This window comes from Nipponia nippon, unplaced genomic scaffold, assembly GCF_047370975.1.
Source record: "Nipponia nippon isolate SJK-2023a ecotype South Korea unplaced genomic scaffold, ASM4737097v1 scaffold_13, whole genome shotgun sequence".
Taxonomy (NCBI): domain Eukaryota; kingdom Metazoa; phylum Chordata; class Aves; order Pelecaniformes; family Threskiornithidae; genus Nipponia; species Nipponia nippon.
Window position 1 is genome coordinate 17232805 of NW_028262324.1, and position 20203 is coordinate 17253007.

The window sequence follows — 20203 nt, forward strand, 5'->3', positions numbered from 1 at the left end:
TAAACTCCTCTGATCTTTGATCCCTGTGCACACATGCACACACACAGCGAAACTGTGGCTCCGCACTTCCCAAGCCTCACCTCATTTGCCATCCTTCATCACTGCCCTCCTGTCATTTCTGGTCACTTGTCTGGCCTGTGTCAGGCACCATTGCAGATACCTCACTGTCAGCAGCAAGGACAGGCAAGCCACCTTCCCCGACACTCCCTTGCCACTCACAAATCCATCACTTGCCCGTGACATATCTGTCACCTGTGAGATGGCTGCTCTTGCTTGCGCACAGGCTGCCATTCACCTGCCAGCTTCCTGTCCCATAGGACACATTCATGTGCTTGGCCACGCATGCAGCACTTGCCACCCTCACCTGCGCTGCCCCTCCTCCTCTGCCCCAGCCATGGCCACGAGGCCCCCCAGGCCACGTGTGTCCCTTGCAGGTGACCCCATGCCCACCATTGGAAGGAAGATGATATGAGGTTTAGGCAGCTGCTTTACCGGACAGGATGGTTCACTGTGTCCGGGTCAAGGGCGGTGACCACCCCCACGACAGAGCCAACGTGTGCGTCCTCCTGGACCTCCATCAGGTTGGAGGGGGGCTGGAACTCAGGGGGCTCATCGACGTCCAGCACCGAAACCCGCACAATGGTCTGGTCCCGGAAGGTGCCCAGGTCCACAAACCGCGGGTCCACGAACTTGTTGAGGGCCTCCACCACGACAGTGTGCACTTTTTTTGACTCGTAGTCAAGAGGCTGGGACAACAGGAGAGGGTTAGCCATACCCAGCCTGAGGAGCCCCCCTGCTGCCCTTTCCTTCACCAGAGACATCACAGGCAGCACTAAATCCACCTGCTCCCCAGGCAGCACCTCCGTGGGAGGCTGCGAGCTTGTGCTCTGCCCTCCTGTCGGCAGTGCCCACGCTGAGGGGGGCAGAAGGAAGAGGAAGCCTCCAGGCCGCTCCCCCCAGGGCCTCCAACAGGGCATCCAGGCTGCGCAGCGTGCCGGCAGCCAGGATTCATGGGGAAGACAGCACACTGTGTGCTGCAAGTGAGCGGGTTTTGATCATTAATCACCCTGCTATTATTTCTACAGGAGAGGCGATCTGAATGCAGTGGCCTTGGTGAACAATCATTCTTTCTTGCCTTCATCAAGTGTTTGCTTGATTGTTTTTCCCACCAAAAGCAGATACAGTCAAACTGCTGTTGGTCAGGTATAGGAATTAGGTGGGCATATTTCTCCCCTAACAGGTGCTATCAATAAAAGCTGTAAGCACTCGTCTCCATAGCCCTATGCACAGCTTCACCTATGCACGGCTTGCTTCTTCACTGCCACCCAGGGAGCCGCCCTGTGCAGGCTCCAGCAGGCACTGCGCTGCTGCTCCTTTTCAGCCTTTCCTCCCAGACACAGGTCTGCGTTCTGCTATCCAGGCAGAACAGAGGCAGGTCTCCCCCTGCACCTGCAGGCACAAAAATGCTACTGCTAGAGCAGTGCTCAGAGGAGCATTTATTTCAACTCAAATACAGCAGCAGGAGTCCCCAAAGGAAAGTGCCCTCTTAGAGATCTGTGCCCTCCCTACCCAGGCAGCTTTCCTCATCTCTCACCTTCTGTACTGTGATGACAGCCTCTTGGGTATTGCTGTCCGTGGTGACTTTGAACATCTCCACCCCTTCCTCATCCTTCACCTGATACGTCATGTCCGTGTTCTCCCCGACGTCAGAGTCCTCTGCCTTCACTCTCCCGATGGCAGTGCCCACAGGGGCAGTTTCAACAATGCTGAACTGATACATCTCTGGAGGAGAAAAAGGTACTAGGGTCACTGCTTCTGCCTTTGAACCTCCTCCAGCCTCATAAGGCCCTTCGCATACGTCCCTGGGGGCACCTCTGGACTAGAGGGCTGCCCAACCTCTACCAGTGTCTGTAGCCCAGAATGCCCTACCAGGAGAAACCTACCCCAGCCCAAAACAAGGGCTGAGGGAAGATAATGGGGGAGCACTAATGTTTCAAGGTGGCGGGTGAAGTAAGGGCTGATTTCTCTGTATGGACACTGCCCTACTGATTCTCTGATTCTTTGCAAACTTTATCATTTCTAATTTCTAGGAGATGCAGCTAAAGAGCTGAGCCTCCTTCAGCTGCAGCACCCTTTCTGGTCTGCCAGCCATGTGCTGCCAGTCTCTGCAGCTGGTGTGCACTGCAGAGATTGCACAGCCCACTCTTCGCAGCAGGATCACCTGCCCTTCTCATTTGGGGAAGGTCCTAGAGAAGACACAAGCATAAGCCACAAGCCACTAGCAGTGACTTGGAAAACAGAGCTGTCCTGTGACAAGGCTGCTATCTGTGAACTGGGCAGTGTCACCGTGCCTCATGTTGGGGCAGAACGTGCCAAAATCTGACACAGCAGCCAGGAGGGGCTGGGCCAGGCCAGCAGCCAACAGCCAAGTCCCTGCCCAAGCTCCCAGGAGACAGCAGCATGACAGACCAGGCTGCCTTCTTCCCCAGCACTGCTCACTGAGGGGTCAGGAAAGGGCCAGCTCTGCTCTCCCCAACACAGAGCCCTGCTCACTCCCAGGACTAGCACCAGGAGCAGGGGTCTTGTCCAGGGCCCCAGACTTGCTCAGCCAAGACAGCTGCCCCTCCGTCACACTGCCAGGCAGGGACACATTCAGACCCAGGCAAGGAGCTGCGTGTGCTATGGTACCGTGGTGCTGCCACCCTGCAAGAAGCATGAACAGCTGGGCTGACTCACCCTGCAGACGTTTGCCAGGCTGTGCTGGGAGCTGAGCTTCTGTCCCACCACCCACAAAGGGCCAGGACCATGACAAGGGCCGGTGCTCACCCCCCACTGCTGTCAGGACTTACTCTGAGGGAAGCGTGGTGGGTTGTCATTGACATCGGTGACTACGATGGTGACTGTGGTGGATCCAGACAGGCCACCCAGCTGTCCTGCCATGTCCGTTGCACGGATCACCACCTCATACCGGTCCTGCGTCTCACGGTCCAGGTCAGCCACGGCTGTCCGGATCACACCTGGAAACCAGCAGGACAGCGTGAGCACAGGCAGGTCACAGAGCACCTGCAGAGTCACAGACAGGGTGAGGCTGGAACGGGCCACTGGTCATTACCTCGTTCAAGCCCCAGCTCTAAACAGGATCAGCTAGATATCCCAGCCTCTCCGCATATGGCAGATGCTCCAATACTTCAATCTTCATGGCCCTTCCCTGGACTCACTCTGGTACGCCCATGTCTCTCTCATATTTGGCAGCCCAGAACCAGACACAGCACTCATGTCATCTCACCAGTGCTGAGTAGAAGGGACAGGTCACCTCCCTCAACTGCTAGCAACGCTCTTCCTAATGCAGCCCTAGGTGCTGTGAGCCACATTTGCCATAGAAGCACATTGCTGGCAACAACAAACAACATCTGCTGGGCCCCAGTGCAAAGGGGAGCAAACCCTTTTGCAGCCTTCACAGAGATCACATCAGCAAAAGCCGACTGAGGGGAGAAAAGGTCTCTGGAGAGAAGAACAAGCCCAGGGGGTTGTCAGCCAGGCTGAAACATCCTGAAAATCGCCCCAGAGTCCAGGAATAGCCACAGGCCCAACCTGATCCCAACAAGTCTCTGCAGCTGATTTGCAGGCATGTTGCATGAGAGGTTCCTGACTGCTGCTTCTACTGTGGGCTGCCAGGAGCTCTGATAGGGTTAAAGTCTCCCTCAGGGGAGGCTCGTACTTTTCTCCAGGGAGGCCAGGAGCCCAGTGAAAGATTGGTGGGGGCCAGAGACACAGGAGCAAGGCGACTTGCCCAGATGCAGGGGGCTGCACTAGGGCCAGCCTCAAGGTTTGCACAGAAAGGCTGTGTAAAAGCCCAGGCTGAGTCACAAAACCCCTTTGGCACAAATCTGCAACAGCCCACTTATCCTTATCTGCTCAAGCAGGAGCCTGGCTTGCTGCAGCATTCCTAACAGAACATCGGTGCTCCGAGCCCAAGCTCCATTTCACAGGTGCCTCGTGGTCCAAGCATGCTTGGAGAGCCCCCCTATTTGATTTGGAGAATGAGGGGGGGCAGTGTATTTCCAAAAGTCTTTCTGCACAAAACCCCTCATTTTCAAGTGTCCTTCTAAGTTAAGGAGACCAGAGATGATATACATGCTCTGTGTCAGGGGCTGAGGAGCACTAGATACAATACAGCTTAACAAAATGTATAGTATGTTAGTACTTTTTATGAAATGAAGTCTCTTAAAAGAAGTGTTTATAGGTCTTCAGTAGTCATCTGGGCTTGGGGGAAATGACCAGGACTAAAATATAAAGGAATGTAAAACAAGAAACAGAGTAGTAAAATCCAGAAAACACTGTGAAAGCCAGAAGTTATGACTTCCTATGTCACCCAGGAGTGTTTCATTTACATGGAAACAAAGCAGAGAAGAAATATTTTAAGAATGAAAAAGAAATGACTCTGCCCTGAGGTGGCACCAGGGGCATACATGAGCATGAGTGCACACATGGATGAAAGATTATTAGCAGCACATTCCCAGTCCCACTATACCAGCAACACCCCAGAACAGCCAGGAATCAGCTTAAAATCCCCTCCAGCTCAGTTTCTTAACATTCCCACAGATTTAGACATTGTTTTCTGATTTTGTAATTGCTCTCTCCAAGATTTTCTGTTTAACTATTAGCTTTACCTCCTCCTACTGTGAACTGCAAAATCCATCTTTGCTTTGTTTCACCAGTAATCCTGCCTGGTGTTAGGGAAGATGCTGGAAGGGGGTTGCCTGGCTGTGCAGTGTGGGTCTCCAGAGAGGAGGTCCGACCTAGAGGGAACAAGGAGTCCCTCCCTTGCCAAGTAAACAGCAGAGAATCATCCAGTTGCTCTCAGCAACTTGCAAGGCATTTGCTGACATGCAACAAAGCGAGCAATGGCAGAGCATCACAGCCATCCAAGCCACCTGGCTCCAGGCAGACACTTCTGGGAAGCCTTCAGCACAACTTGAGCACAGCAGAGGGGAGAGCTGGGTGGCAGCAGGCTGCAAGGAGACAAGATGTGGCTTCAGGGACATACCCTGAGGCTTCCAGGCATCAGCCCTCCACAGCCAGCAGGCTGCCACAGTTTCTCTGTTCTTGTCGGGCGTGATTTTGTGCACCTCCTGACAAAGGCCATGGGTGAACAGGTCACACCAAGGAGCCACTGGTGCTGGGGCCCAAAGGCAGTCAGAAATGCCACTGACCTGGGAGGATGAAATCCCGCCTGCCTCCCCTCCTTTGCATGACATTACAGGTGCAGCAGGAGCTAGCAACACTGTTCTGGAGATGTTTATCTCTCCTTGCTTTCTGAAACTAGCAATTATTCCAATGATTATCATTGTTAGGATTTAGTATAAAGACATAACCACCGTTTCAGATCCTTGCAGCTCTCTAGCTCTCACAGATAAGCACAATTTCACTCAGCTTCCCTTGTCCCTCTGTCATTTCGGTTCTGTAATTACCTGGACTCCCACTGCCTTCAGCCCCATGAATCGAGAGGAGGCTCTGCCTCACCCACCATCTCTCAAGCACTTCCAGCATCTGCCTGTTTACACACTTGGGTAACTCTCAGCCCTTCTATCACTCGATCACCAAGGCCCACACTCCTGGCCAGCATGCAGGTCAGAGGCAGCACAGAGCGCTGCAGAATTTCTGCTAGGGAGCATCCCAACCCTTCCACAGGAAGACAGTGGGCATTTACCCTGTGATGGGGCCTAGGGTCTGCACTGGCTCCCTTGTCCATCCTGGGTCTGTTCAGAGGAAGCCATTTGACCAGGAGTCCCACCCCACCTCATCCAAAGGTGCTGAGGGAGCACCGACAAGGATGCAATGAATGCACCTCTAGGCACGTGTCCCACCAAGAACTGCAACCTCCCGTCTGAGAGCAGACAGGAGTGGCCTTGCACAAGCACCATTTCCCCAGGGCTGCAGGGGACTGGCCTCAGCCAGTCATGCTTATAGGCATCTCCTGCCACTCCACTATGAATACAAAACCGTTATTTCTGGGCAAGCACTATCTCATTGAAATTTAAGCAATTCTGTTAATTAACAGGGTCTGAAGCATTTTATAATGAAAATGATTCATGTCAGCACAATAATGATGAATTGGGATGAGAGGGAAAAAGCTCATGCATTCACCAAGGCTGTAATGACTTAACTGAGCTGCTCATAATGATATAGCTCATAATGCACCATGCAAGATGGGAGGAAAGTGCTCAGGCACTTCCCAGAACACCTCCAAGGTCACCCATCCCAGTGGGGAGCAAGTCTGGGCCATTTGGCACAGGCAGAGAAGGGCAGACAAACGGCCCCAGACAGCTCAGATTCTTCTAGTGGCACAAGACAGACAAAACTCTTGTCTTTGATGGGGGTGCAGACTGTGAGCAGAAACTACCTCCTGCCAAGATGCTGCTTGTCTAGTCCATCCTGGAAAAGTGGGGGTCTGATGCAGATGAACTGCCCCATGCCCCAGGCCTCCAAGAGCCCCAGCAGGATGGTCACTGAGAAAGCCGTTCCCCCTAAAGTTGCATGGGCCACATCAGGCTACTACCGCAACTGTCAGGCTGGTTTTGCCTTTTAGGCTGAGGTACCACTTTGCTAGCGGCCTTGACAAATCAGGGCCTCCAAACACGCTCTGCACCAGTTCCTTGAATATGACACTATGAGTGCTGCCAGAAACACCCACCAGTAGCAAACTTGCATGGTCCCATCTCCTAGAGCCAGAAGAGCCTCTGCTTGCAAAACCTGACTCCCAAGGATTCTGCAAAAGCAGCAGCAAGTGATGGTGGCAGACCTGTTCTCAGGGCACAGTGACAGAAGAGGCAGGGACCTCCACTGCTCTGTGTAGAACAGGGAAAAGTCCTCGCTATCATCTCCCAAGATTCACCTTCTTTCCAGCTGGAAAAACTGTCAAACTTTGTCCTTCCCAGACACTGCTAACAAAGCAAGAACAACCTCTAGCTCAGACTCATCTCCCTAGTTCTTGTCAGCATCTGTTATAGTTGAATAATACAGACACATGGTGGCATACCCTCTGGTACAAGGCACATGTGGCTTTCCAGCATGATCCAGATTAATCAGTATAATTACCAGGCAAGGGGACACTTACAGCATCACATAAATACCGTCAAATCTGCTCAAACAGCAGACTCTCTTTGGGTGATAAAAACAAAGCAGGACAAGGCACTCAGCAGGTAACTGCCTTCCAGGAATCCCATCATTATGGGCTTTGCTCTGCTCTCAGATACTTCTAGCTCAGATGTCCACATCCTCAGAGACCTTCTGGACAAGGCACCTTCCAGCTGAGGGCAGTCAGGAGCCACACACTCCCTGCCACAAAGTGCAAAGACAAAGTCATGGAGTAATGTATGTGGAAGTATCCTCAGGAGGTCCCTGATCCAACTACAGCTCAAAGCACGCAGTCTTCAAAGGCAGATGAGATTACTCAGGGCCACGTCCAGTCAGGTTTTGAGTATCTCCAGTTATGGAAAAGCCACCTTCATGGTGACAAGTTTTCTCTTCCTGTGTCTTTTTACTGTGCATGCCTGAGAAGAGATAGGCTGTGTCTTCTCTATCCCCTCCTGTTAGGTAGCTGGATAAAATAGATTCACTCCTCCCAGCAGTTTGGTAAGTTAAAGCATACAGATCTCCGCCTCAGCCCAGGGGTGGCAAGGCACCTACCAAATAGACTGCAGATTCCTCACCCATGCCCACACCTGCCTGCAGGGACATAGAAATACCAATATATCTGCCAAGACACAAGTGCTGCTTGGCATCCTGGAGGAGGTCAGCCCACTGCAGATGGGGTCTTAGCCTCAAAAATCAGCACTTCATTGGCCCTACATGCACAGCCCCCCTTTCTGTCCTTCAGATCTGGGAGGCAGAAGCTACAGGCAGCCTGAGCAAGGTACTAGGCACAAGGTTCAGGATGTTCATGGCTCTTCAGCAAATAAGGTGCAGAGCTGAGATCTAGAAATGGAAACATTATGGTTGCATCAGCATAACCAAGCTAAGCAGCAAAGTTAATTAGAAGGGTACAGAGTCACACAACTATTGTGATGCTGCAGCCTGCAGTACCTTTCATAGCGGGTGGCCAAGTCCTTTTCAAACCAGTGTGCCCCATAGTTTCTAGGGCAGCACCTGCAGAGACAGAGCTACTGCCACTGCTCAGAGAGGAGCACCTAGCAGAGGCTTGTTCATGGACTGGACTCAGCCTTGCCCATGCCAGCACAGAGGCAGCAGTGCCCTGGAGGGAGGCACCCGCAGTGAGCTCTCACAGATAGGCCAGCACAGTTACCCTTCCTTTGTCTCTTCTTTTAGCAGCTAAATCCCTCATCATTTAATATTGATTCCCACTGCACGTGAGTAGACATACCCTAATTTCCTCAAGACAACCAAATATACAATTTGGTCCCAAACCAACTGAACTTTCTGCACTAGTCTGGAAAGGACTGTTAACATTTAGTCTTGCTAATAAGAGCACCTTAAATAAGCATGGCTTCTCTGCAGACTCTCATCACCCATACTGAGAGTCCCTTGTCCCTGTGCACAGCTCTGATGAATAAGCTTCTGGGATGGGACACAGACCTGCATAAACCCATGAGTGCACACAAACACGTACATACCAATATCTGTGTTTCCAGGCACCAAGGAGCATTTTTAACAAACTGGCAAGAGCAGCAGAGAAACACATTCTGCCTCCCACCACCGCATCACACAAATCCAACAGTTCATCAGCCCAAATCAGCACACAGCATGATCCCAGCAACAACTCCTCTCCCAGTCTACCCTTACTACCCTGGCATTAGGGCTGTGGTCAGTCTCCAAACGGGTAAAGCTGACAGGTAAGGATGAAACAACTAATGACTGCACACAAATAACCATAAACTTAATCCCAGCAGGCCAGTACTTCTTGTCCTGCTCTCCCTGGCACAAGTACCTCTAAGCCCTCACTGGCTAAGCGAGGAGACAGGCTCTAGAACTCAGGAGCTGTTTTAAGTAATCATAAATGCCAGACTGCATTTCAATTAGCCTTCTGAGTCCTTCTGCCTTTTCCCTGCATACAGCAGAATGACAGATTTTAAGAACAACCTCTTCCTTTCAGTACAAAGCAAGATTCCTATGCACTCTCCCAAACTGACAAGCTGGGCTTTTAGGAAAGCACCAAATACCATGAGTCCTACAATGTTCCCTGCTGCGATTGTTCTGTAGCAGTCAATATCCCTGCAAAGGGATGAACCAGGTTGTGCCCCACTTCTGGGTGTCAAGTATCTTCAGGTTTCCTCCTGAGGCTGTGGGCAGGGATTGCAGGCAGCAGCGAGTCTCCAGCCATGCTGGCCAGAAATGAGAAAGGGCATTGCAAAGAACACCAGAACAGACATCAACAGGCAGGCGCAGCTGTGTGCTGAAGAAAAGCTTTGCCCCTATAAAGGTGAATAATCTGCAGAGGTACAGAGTGCAGGGTGATACAGGGTGATATAAAGCAACATGAAAATTTGGCCTGCAAATTTAAATGCACTCTGATTTCTCCTCTCACATAAATGCACTGGGAGTCACATACTCTCTGTGCCCATCTCAGCAGCTGAAAAGTGTAAGTTAGAAGGATCTTGGTGAGGATAGGCTTCCTGGAGCTAGAAGAGGAACTAGCACTAGACCTCCAGACTCTTGTCCTGCTGGGCAAAGCTGGGGCTCACAGCCCCTGCAGTCTTGAGCCTGTCCCACAGCCAGTCGGCAGCCTGCTGCAGGGCGAGAGAGGGGCTCTCTGCAGTCAGCCTGAAGCACGCTCAGAGAGCCAACACCCACCATTGACAGCAGAAGTGGCTGTTCCCAACAGAAGCAGCAAAGCACACATATGTGCTTACTACTGTAAAAGCACAGCCTCCTCCAGCAATAACAGGGCAGCCACGAAACAGTGCAATGCAACTCACCTGTTACAAAGAGCAGACAAAGATCAGCTGCAGCCTATCTGCAAGCTGAGAATGAATGAGGAAGGCAGCACAAAGCCTAAATATGACTAATGCCTGCAGGCTCTTGCAAGGAGCCTAGGGGATATTCTCATAGCTGGCACAGAAAATCATACCTCCAAAGTTTGCGCATACAAAGCTCCCCACTAATACACCAAAAAAGCCAGCCAAGACCTTCAATATGTGCAAGGTATGTTCTGGGACCTGATTTGGGGTACACAACACAAACCCACAGACAGTTTCAGTGTCTGAAACTTAGTTCTCAAAGCATGAGAGGTAGTAGCTGGTGTATATGGAAAGAAAGAAAAAGCTCATATGCATTAACTGTGCCTTTTCTTCACCATGATTCAACAGTGCAGAAATTGAAATCATTCTCCACAGCTTTGTGGACACCAGCAAATGCCATGCTGCAGCACCCAGTATTCCAGTGGGACCATTTAGTTGCTTGTCCCCCTCCAAAAAGACGTCTGAGACACTGGGAATTCAGGGCTTATTGACTGGTAGGACTTGGCATAGCATGGCATCCAGATGGTTTGGGTCTGCCTTTGAAAGGTCCGTAGAATCCAAAATCCCAGCTGCGTACCACAGCTAGTAACATCCAAGAAGAGAAGGCAAACTAAGCAACGTACACATGGTTCATATCCTGTACTCAAGTGTGCAAACCACACTTGCACATGCAACACCTATGCTATGACGGACAGTGCGAAAAGAGCTGGTTGGAAAGGCAAGGAAGGAAGTCACACTAGAAGGAGTCACGGGCTTAGGCAGTGTGCAAGGGAGCACGTGCATGTATGGACCTGCAAGAAAAGGCAGAGAAGGAGGTCAAAACCAAAAGGGGAAAACATTGTTCTTTGTTACCATATATTATAAGAAATGTAACATGCCAGGTTTTTATGGTTCTTTTTATGGCCATTAATAACAATGGTGGCTCTGAGAGTTACGCTGCTGCTATGGATAATTAAATCTTATGCTCAGGGCAGAAGCCAGGCCAGTCAGGCCAGAATTCCCATGTGGAGCACTAAAATCCTATTCATGTGCAGAGTGGGAGCGGGATGGAATTTACTTGGGTGGATGGGCTGGCTCCTGGCCAGTACCAAAGAGACACGATGAAACAACATCCCCCCTCAGCACTGCCAGTCCTGTGCCTGCTGCCCCCAGCAGCATGTCCACGCGGGCTAGCGCTAACAGCGGAGCACACAGCTCATGCCAGGCATGAGGCCACAGGCAGTGCAGGACAGACTGCAGCCGCATCTTAAGCATTCCTGGAGCCCAGGTGAGGCAGCTACAAAAGGCTATTCGCAGCTCAGACATCAGCAAAGAGTCAGCCGCAGTACCGGCTTTAGCGGTCAGATATTCTGGAAGCAGACATGGCTCAAGAGGGACAGATGACTCCTGCAGATTGTCAGCAGTTTTGCTTTTATGAAGCACAAGGAAGTAGAATAGTAAATCAACCCTCCCAGTGTATCAAGCAACCAGCTTGAGAATTAAGACACAAAAAGTCAAGGAATCAAGAAGCTTGGATTCCCAGAGTGACATTAATTCTCACCACAGTCCCACAGGGCACATTTTAGTTTATGCCTTAATACGGAGCATTAATGTTGCTGCAGGAAGCTGAGCCTCTGCATGTCCTGGCTTGTGCATTTTGTGCCCAGTGGTCCCTCTTCATTCTAGCAGTCAGGCTTCCACTCACACAAAGTTTTCTCAGACTAACAGGATCTCACATACACCTGAATTTTCAGTGTTTAGCCCATTGTTCATTCATCTCCCCCCTTGTCTGCCTGCCCCCCCAATAAAACAAAGCAAATCTGGAAGAAAAGAAAGCCCAGGTGCAGCAGCTGCTGGGCCAGAAGTGGGTGCAGCCCCAAGCTTGTTCTTGTGCACTCTCCCCACCACACCAGCCTCTGTCTGGACAATGGCATTTTCCACCACATACCCCAGCTCTGCTGTCAGGTGTGCTTAGGAGCTACCAAATTTGAGCTTTTCTCCAATGGCAGCCAGGGCTGGTGGCACAGACAGGGCTGTGGCTGGCTTGCCCATGTGCACCAGACTGGTTTTCGGCAGGTGCATGGTTTCACGCAGATGCAGAGGCTCAGGCACACATACCTTCCTTACACTCTCCTTATGCCAGAGCCTCCAAACAAGTTTCACTCTGACTTACATAAAAACAGCCTTAGAAAACATCTATTAGCCCAGACACAGGTCAGCCTGACAGAGAGTTGGCACTTCAGTCCAGGGGTTGATCTCAGCCTGTGTCACTGCGGTTCAGCAATAGGGTGGGGGGGGGACTTCGCTGTCCAGCTTTCCAACAAGAGCTGTAGCTACCTAGCATACCTGTCCTTTGACAATTTTTCATTAAACTGTGGGTACTTTACTGCATGCTTTGTGCCTTAAATACCTCTTATTAGCATTTGAGTGTCTTCCCTCCTTAGAAAGCTTGCAAGGCTCCCATTAAGGGTAATGAGAGTCACACTCCTGGGAGGCAAGGAGAATATATACCCCAACATCTCCTGGTTACGGTCTACTCTAACCAGTATGTCAGAGCATCATCTGCTAGGAATTTATTACAGAGGCATTTTACAACAGGCTCTATTATAAGTTATTAAGGAATGGAGCAGCTTCTACTGTTCTTTCATTAAATATTAATAGAACATTTATAAACCGATCCTTAATTTAAAGTGTTACCTTTAATCAAAGCCCTGGTGATAACAATGTAGGCTTTGGTAAGGCCCCTCTGGTAGTACTTAAACCTTTCACACTGAGATTTTATGTGCCTGTGGGTGCACTCCTGCTCTGGGCATAGAGCACAGGAGAGCTCTGGCCAGTGCAGGCACGGGCAGGGCACTCTGGGCTGGCAGCTGCAGGTCTTGCTCCACAGTGCTGCCTGTTGCAGGCACTGCACGGAGCCAGGCAGGAGCCTGCAGGGCTGTTGAACCTCCTCTCCAACACCCAGTACTACCCATGGCATGGGTACCCCAGCACCAACACCCAGCATGGAGGTGCAGGCCTGCTGGCACACAGCCGTGCACTGAACAGATGCAGGACACATGGTCACGGTCTGGTCTCCTGATGCCCCACACAGACTGCCCCAGCCCAGCTGAGTGCTGCTCACCTGTTTTACTGTCCACAGTAAAGTGCTGCTCGCCCTCCAGTACACTGTAGACTACCCGGGCACTGCTCCCATATGTGGGGTCATCAGCATCAGATGCCATCACCTGCATCACAGAGGTGCCTGCAGCAGGGACAAAGAGGAAAACAAAAAATCAGGGAGGAGGTGAGAAGAGCCATGCAAACCTCAGGGCCAAGGGCTGGCAGAACGGGAGAGCAGGAGCCAACACTGATCACTCACACATGCTGATGAAAACAAGAACAGTTGGGTGCAAGTGCAGCATTGCCTCCCCTCAAAAGCCTGAGAGCCAGGACTCCAGACACTGCTGCAAATGCCCCTTTTGTCCTGCAGAGTGGCAGGAGGGACCAGACCATAGGACACCTCAGGGCTGCTGTCTAGGCAGGACCTGCTCTCCAGGAGATCACTGGTCTGAACAGCTGGGAGCTTTTCTCCCAGCAGATTTATGCTGGGAAGGAGCTGGGGACAAGATGTTATCACCACAGCTGCCCCTTTCCTTTCAGCACCGAGCAACACGGTCACTGCCAGCCTGGTAAAGGGACCTCCCAGCCAGGGCCTGATCCACACTGCAGCACCACATCTCTGCAGCAGACAGACCTGCAAAGGGGCGACAGCCATGGGAGAAGAAAGGCTTTCGCTTGCCCAGAGCCAGACACAGCACCATGTCCTCATGCTCTACACGTAGCAGGGCAAGAGGACTATAAATTGGATAAAAGTCCATCAAATGTCTGCAATTAAGTTATTGATTTTCAACACTGCCTCATTAAACTGGGTGCTTCACTCCAGCTGTCCCTGTGATGGCTTTAATTTGATATCATGTTCAACTTGACAAAAGCAGGACCCAGGACATGAGAATGAGGCCAGCAGCAAAGGGGCCGAGATCTACAGAGACAGCAGAAGGGAGGAAGGAGGGGAAGCACAATCCTACCTACAGACACCTCTGAGAAAGGAGGTGGTGTGACCGAAGACCTGTGAGGACAGGCTACCCAGTTCCACCTCTAGCACCAGACTCAGAGCATCCCTGCCCCAGAGGTCAAGCACTGGCACCAGTGCTCCTCTCTGGTGGGATGAGGTGTGGAATGAGAAGGCGGCCCTGAGCTGCTCATAGGAAAGATCAAACCAACTGGGAAACTCCCTACTGCAAGATACTGCCAGAGCCAAGAGCTGACAAGGCTGGCAAAGAAGCTGCTAATTTATAACGGACAAGATCCCCCAACAATGATTGCAGTTAAAAGGTAGGTTTTGCTTCAGAAATTACTCCAGGGCACGAGACCAGCCCAAACTGAAGGGGCCAGAAGAGAGTGTTTCACAGCTCACAATGCTGCATCCAGCACCTCTTAGAGCTGTTGTGCCACCAGCTGAGGACCAGAGGTACCACACTCTGGTCCAGAAACTCTTCTGTTCTACAGCGCATCCATCCATATGCTGCAAAGACAATCTCACAGGCTGGTCTTGGCTAGACCCGTGTCATGAATAACCCAGAGCCAGGCTTACTACTAGTTGTCAGCATCTGAGTCTAGACCCATTACATGCCCAAACACCAGAGGTACACATGAAGTCAGAAGCAGCGTCTGTTCCCACATCACAGTGGGCAGAAATGGAACCATCCAGATGGAAGATGAGGAGTTCCAGTCCCTGGTGCCTTCCTCTTCCGCTGTCAGGAGACCACAAGCCCACAGCTTGCAGGCAAGCCAGACAGACAGGGTGCTTCTGCACCAGCCCAGCCTGGACTCGGGCAGGAGATGAGACAGCAGAGAGAGCAATGCTGCTGTGAGCAGCTGGGATGCACATGCTCCCCCCAGTCCAGTTCACTTCTGATCTCCTGGAAAGGGCATTCACCAAAGGAAATGAGCAGCTACCATGGTTGCTTCTCATTCTCCCTGGCCATATTCTCAGAGCTGCAGCTCTGCTGATAACATGAGAATCCCCCTCATCGGTCTTCAGCAACAAGCTAGTTTGAGTCGACTTATTTATGCTCTGCTGTTTCCAGTAAAGTTATGGTGCATCCCTGCCAGGCACATCCAGGTTACACCACAGCAACACTAGCTCCCTGCCTTGCAAACAACTGTTTAAGAAATACTATTGCTGCATTTCCTTGAAAGGTTCTGTCCTGCCTCCTCCACCCCCTGCCTGCAATCACACAACTCTTTCACCAGGTACGAGCCAGGGCAGATCACCCCCACAGCAGCACCTGCACTGCACATCCCCTCGGGCATGGCTGGCATGTTCCCTTGGGAAGCTTCTGATCAGAAAGCTGAGAAGGAAGGGATCAGAGAAGGGAAAGTACATGGCACCGGGGTCTCCAAGCACCCCTTGCAGCAGAGAAGCCCTGCTAGGGATGCCGGAGGTGCCAAAGTCTGAGAATCAGAAAAAGCAGCACTTGCCCCTGGCAACAGGTAGGGCTCCCTCTGTGCCCAGCCTGGCAGCAACCAGCTGAGAGTCTATGCCCAGTGTCCACAGCAGCACCCCCTTGTGCACCTGCACCCTATAGCACCCATCACCACCACAGGGAGAACCCATTGACCTTGCACAAACATCCTACACTCCAAGAACCACTTGCTCTTGCCTAGGGACCTCGGAGGCAAAGGGGTAGGAGATCCAAAACTCATCCGCATGTACACGAGCCCATCAGAGTTATTTGCCTGCACTTGCCCTGTATACAGCATAACTTGCATCAGGACTGCATGCATGCAGACAGAGTAAGTGTCCCAAGGGCTGTGCCACAACCCTCTATCCCAGCCATCCCAGTGCTGTCACCCCACAGGTGCCAGCCCAGTGATCACTGAAGAGGAGGACTAGACACTAAAAGTTTGCATCAGGCTCTGCATCTCATGCTCTTTCTCCCCAGATGCATTCACGCAATTCCATAATTCATCTACTAATCCATCCCTGTCAAACGAACAGCTATACTCCTCGTGTTCCAGTATTTACCTGAACACTGCAAAACTGCATCAGTGCCAGAGGTGGGTTTTGTTTCTCCGTTTTAAGCCATGCCCTGGACAAGCCAGGCAGGTTGCTGCTCTCGGTTTTCCAATGCCAGCACAGAAGGCTCCTGGCCCATGGGGCTGCCTCCGGCTGCTAGGTGCTCCCAAGCACTGGAGCAACAGGGCTGCGGGGTGGCAGATCTGGGCTGCTGGGTCCCAGGTGTGAGCCCCATGTTTGGGACCAGCACTTTCCACTCTAGTTCAAGGGGAAACCAAGCACCATGAGGAGCATTGCAGCAAGGTACCTTCAGCTCAGACGCAGCAGGATCATGGCATACTGCCCTTAGGCTGAAGCCAGCAACCCTGAAGGTGATGAAGGTTCTGCCCTTCCCCACCTGCTCTCAGAGCATCTCATTAACAGATGAGCAACAACAGGCAGGTAGGGAACATTAACCCCATTTTGTGCCTTGACTTCTAGTCTGTGAAGATGCAACACAGCCTGCTCAAGGTCATCTATCTGATATCAGGAATTTAGGAGGCCAACTTTCCAGCATCCTCTCTTAAACCCCACTTATCCCTTTTCCACCCTTCCATCATCCTCTTTCAATCTGAAGAACAAAGGTCTTGAATTCCAGTTTAACTTGATCCTCTCATTCCTCTTTCCAGGAACACTGGCTTCCACCACTGCTCTGATATTAGTCCCTGCTCTCCAAGTATAGCACTGCCCACAGCAAGTACAGCATGTACGACTTTTATTTAGTTTTCTGGCATGTGCCTTAGCCATAAAAGATAGGATAAATAAAATCTAAACATCCATCATGTACTGTATAACCCACATCCCATAACCAGGAAGCCTGAACTCATATCCAGAGAGATAATTAGATACTTAAGACGAGGTAAAGACCTCAGTTCCTCCCCTGGCCAGCTCACCCCACAGAACCAGAGGAAACCAACAATTTTACATAAAGATTAATGAGCCACAGGAAATGGGGGGCAAAGACCCTCACTCCCAGAGCAATCCTCCCCCACAGCTCGCCTGCGGGGCTGGGTGCAGGAGGGGACACAGACCCTGGCTGCCAGCCATCCTCTGGCTTCATGGGCCCTGCCTGGGCTGTCCCAGTTCTGCAACCTCAGCCATCCTGGAGACCTGCCATGGACATCAGCCAGCCCTTGACTCCGCAGGCTGGGGAGATTAATCCCATCTCTACTGCACCCAGCAGGGAGCTGGGATCAGCAGCGCAGAGAGGGGCTGCCAGCACCGAAAGGCGCCTGGAGATGCCCCTGGGAACCCTTTTGCAAGGCCCTTTCCCTCTGTGTAAGCGCAGATATCAGCCTCGCTCAGCTGCCCCTGCCACAGCATGCTGCCATGCAGAGCTGTCCTCAAGGCTGGCCTGGCAAACAGCAGCTCCAAGTGCCTGGGCTTGGATGGACAGGGCTCTGCAGAGCACCTTTGAAATACTAATGCAGACCTGTCCTAGCATCCATCACCCACTTCCCCGCAGGACCCAGAGCTGCTGAGGCCAGTTTCAGCAATCCTGGGAGGTGCCATCCGCCTGCACACAGAAGGCTAATGGCTCCAGACCACTTGCCACTCATTCCAAACATGTTTAGTTAGAAGAAATGTCAACAGGCAAACTCCAAATACATCCAAGAGTAAAGAAGCCCTGCACTGAATGCGCAAGCAAGCCAACAGGACCTGTCACTTCCCCAGGGACAGAAGTACAGCCAGGCTCCAGGCTGCAGAGAGGTAAACAGGTAGCAGGAAAAGCCAACGCTTCCTAAATTTGACTGCCCCTCCTCATGGCAGCCTTCACCCCTTCCCTGGTGCAGGTAGGAGCCTCCAGCTGCTCTCCAGACCAGCTCTGGGGCTGCAGCCTGCACCTCCAGCTCGGACTAAGCGCAAAGGACAACTCTCTACCCATGCTTAGAGCACCTTCTGTGCAGATCCGGCTAGCTCCAGGACAGCACATGGTCATTTCAGCCCTGCAGGATATAAAGGACCCTGAGAGGACTGCTTTCTCATGCAAAGCCACATGCCCTGGACTCATGCCAGAGTGCAGCACTCTCATCTCAGGGACCTGGTTGGTGTGGGGGGCAGCTGAGATTTTTTATAAACAATGCAACTTCCAGCTTTTGTCTTGCCCAACACATGCAGCAGCTGATGCACCCCAGAACCAAGCAGGCAGGACATCAGGGAAGAAAATAAACCAGAGGAGCTTAAAAATTACTGGAGCAGAATTGAGTTTCTTGCAATCTCAGGAACATTCTGACTTGGTAGAAAGCCAAATCCGACCCAGAGGAGATTCACTGCAGAGCCCTCATGCCCCGCAGGACAAGCCCAAGGGAGCTAATCTGGCTGTGGTGGAATTGCTCAAACATACAACTGTGGAAACATCCTTTGGGGTGCCTGGCCAGAGAAACCGATTGCACAAGGCACCCCAGCCTGTGGCACCAAGCAGGTGAACACGGTGCCCCGGGGAGTAAACCAAAGCATTAAATTAAGGGGGCACAGGTTCCCTGAGGGACTTAGCACATGCAGACTGGATGCAGAGTAGGTGTAGCAGGTGCTCAGATGTGCAGGGCAGAGGGCTCAGAGCTTGCACCATGACCAAGAGCACTATGCTGAAGGGGAAGGGGTGTTCTCATGGAGGACCAACAGGCAGGGCAAGCCCCAGCTCCCAGCTACTTGCTGCCCCAGCAGCTTCCAGATGCACACAAGTGTTTTGAGCACTTTCTATCAAGGAAAAAAAAAAAAAAAAAGATCAGACTGCCTGCAAGCATTCTGGCTGCATGTTAAACAAAGTATTTTTCTCTGCTTCCAGCATGGAGATTAAACAATTTATCTCACAATAATCACTTCTGCATTCAGCCAGCTTTGTGCTAGAGTCAGGGCTTGACCCCAAGTTTCTGTCTGTACAGCCAAATCATCTCTAATCTGGACTTGGTGCTACACAGAGAAATAAGGACAGCAAAATGCACCAAGGGAGGAGTGATGTTCTGATGACAGGATGCACATTTCCTAGGACGTCCCTCACTCCGGGCTCCGCATGCTCCCCAAGCAGCCCAGAAGCGAGCTCTGCACTGCAACACCCACTCTGTGCAACGGAGTTGTCTTGCAGGAGGCAGCGTGTGCTGGATTTGGGCTCATGCCTGTGTGCGGGAGACAGCTGTTAAGCAGACCCCAGGGAGCTCAGGAAGGGAACCTGAGCTAATTTTAGCATCTCCTGTTACAAGGTGAAGCTCCTGCAGTTCCCAGGCAGTTGGCTGGGTCCCATCCTACCTTCTTCTGCAGCTCCAGGTCTCTTCCTAGTCTCCTTCCTAGTCTCTGCTCAACTCAGGCATTTTGGAGAGATCTGCACTGGGGTACCCACACAGAGGCTGAGCCTCAGGTGCCAGCACAGAGCAGCCTGCAAGCTCTTAGCCTACAGTTTCTTCTTGAGGTGACAGGACAGCAGTGGTTCTGCAACAGGGTCTGCAGCTCAGGACCCATCCTGCAGACAGACTGCTCCTTGGCTAGTCTGCGTGCATGCATGGCAGCTGGCTGTCCTAACCTGGCAGCGGGCACAGGGGGAGTTAGCGAAAATGCTCCCAGGCAGCACCACCAGCCCCTGCCTTCCTCTGCCCAGGTGGACCCAGTGCATTGCCTCCAGCAGCTGCTGCCAGCCTGGGGGCAGGACAAGGGCCTGCTCCTTCTGGGGGGCTGAGCAGGGAGAGCCCTCTGCCCTGCTGCAGCTCCAGCTGCCATCCCTGCCAGCCTCACACAGCACCAGGTCAAACCTGCCTCCTCTGCACTCTGACAGTTACATTCAATGACTCTGTGCCCTGCTGTCTGCAAAACAGTCCTCAGCAGCTGCGCTATTTCTCCTGATGCCTCAGCAGCCCCAGACCAGATGAGGTTTCCAGAGATAAGTCATTTGAAGCCTGCTCTTACAGCTGGTCCTGCCATGCCAAGGGAGCCCAGGTTGGGTCAACTTCCATTTTGGATGTGTTTCCTCAAAGTGCAGGAGCTCAGTGCCAGCCTCAGGCCTGTGCTCTCTGTGCAGAAAACACAGACTTCTGCAGGGGCATAGCACATGCTCAACCTGGCTCCATGGGCTGGGGGTTAGCTCCATGCACCACCTCTGCGCCTGTCATGGAAGACAGACACTGAAGCTGACTAAAACCACAGAAACCACCCACAGCTG

The 20203-nt window shown here is 52.0% G+C and overlaps 1 protein-coding gene across 1 annotated transcript in view; it reads right to left on the reverse strand.

The window, feature by feature from the left end:
• The window catches only part of CDH22 (cadherin 22), an 87024-nt gene that overhangs the window by 29516 nt on the left and 37305 nt on the right, over positions 1 to 20203 (reverse strand). The window contains exons 4-7 of the mRNA XM_087750101.1: positions 13081 to 13200; positions 2850 to 3017; positions 1595 to 1782; positions 493 to 746 (exon numbers count right to left, since the gene is read on the reverse strand). Of these exons, the coding sequence (XP_087606227.1) occupies positions 493 to 746; positions 1595 to 1782; positions 2850 to 3017; positions 13081 to 13200 (730 nt within the window). The remainder of the gene's footprint in view (positions 1 to 492; positions 747 to 1594; positions 1783 to 2849; positions 3018 to 13080; positions 13201 to 20203) is intronic.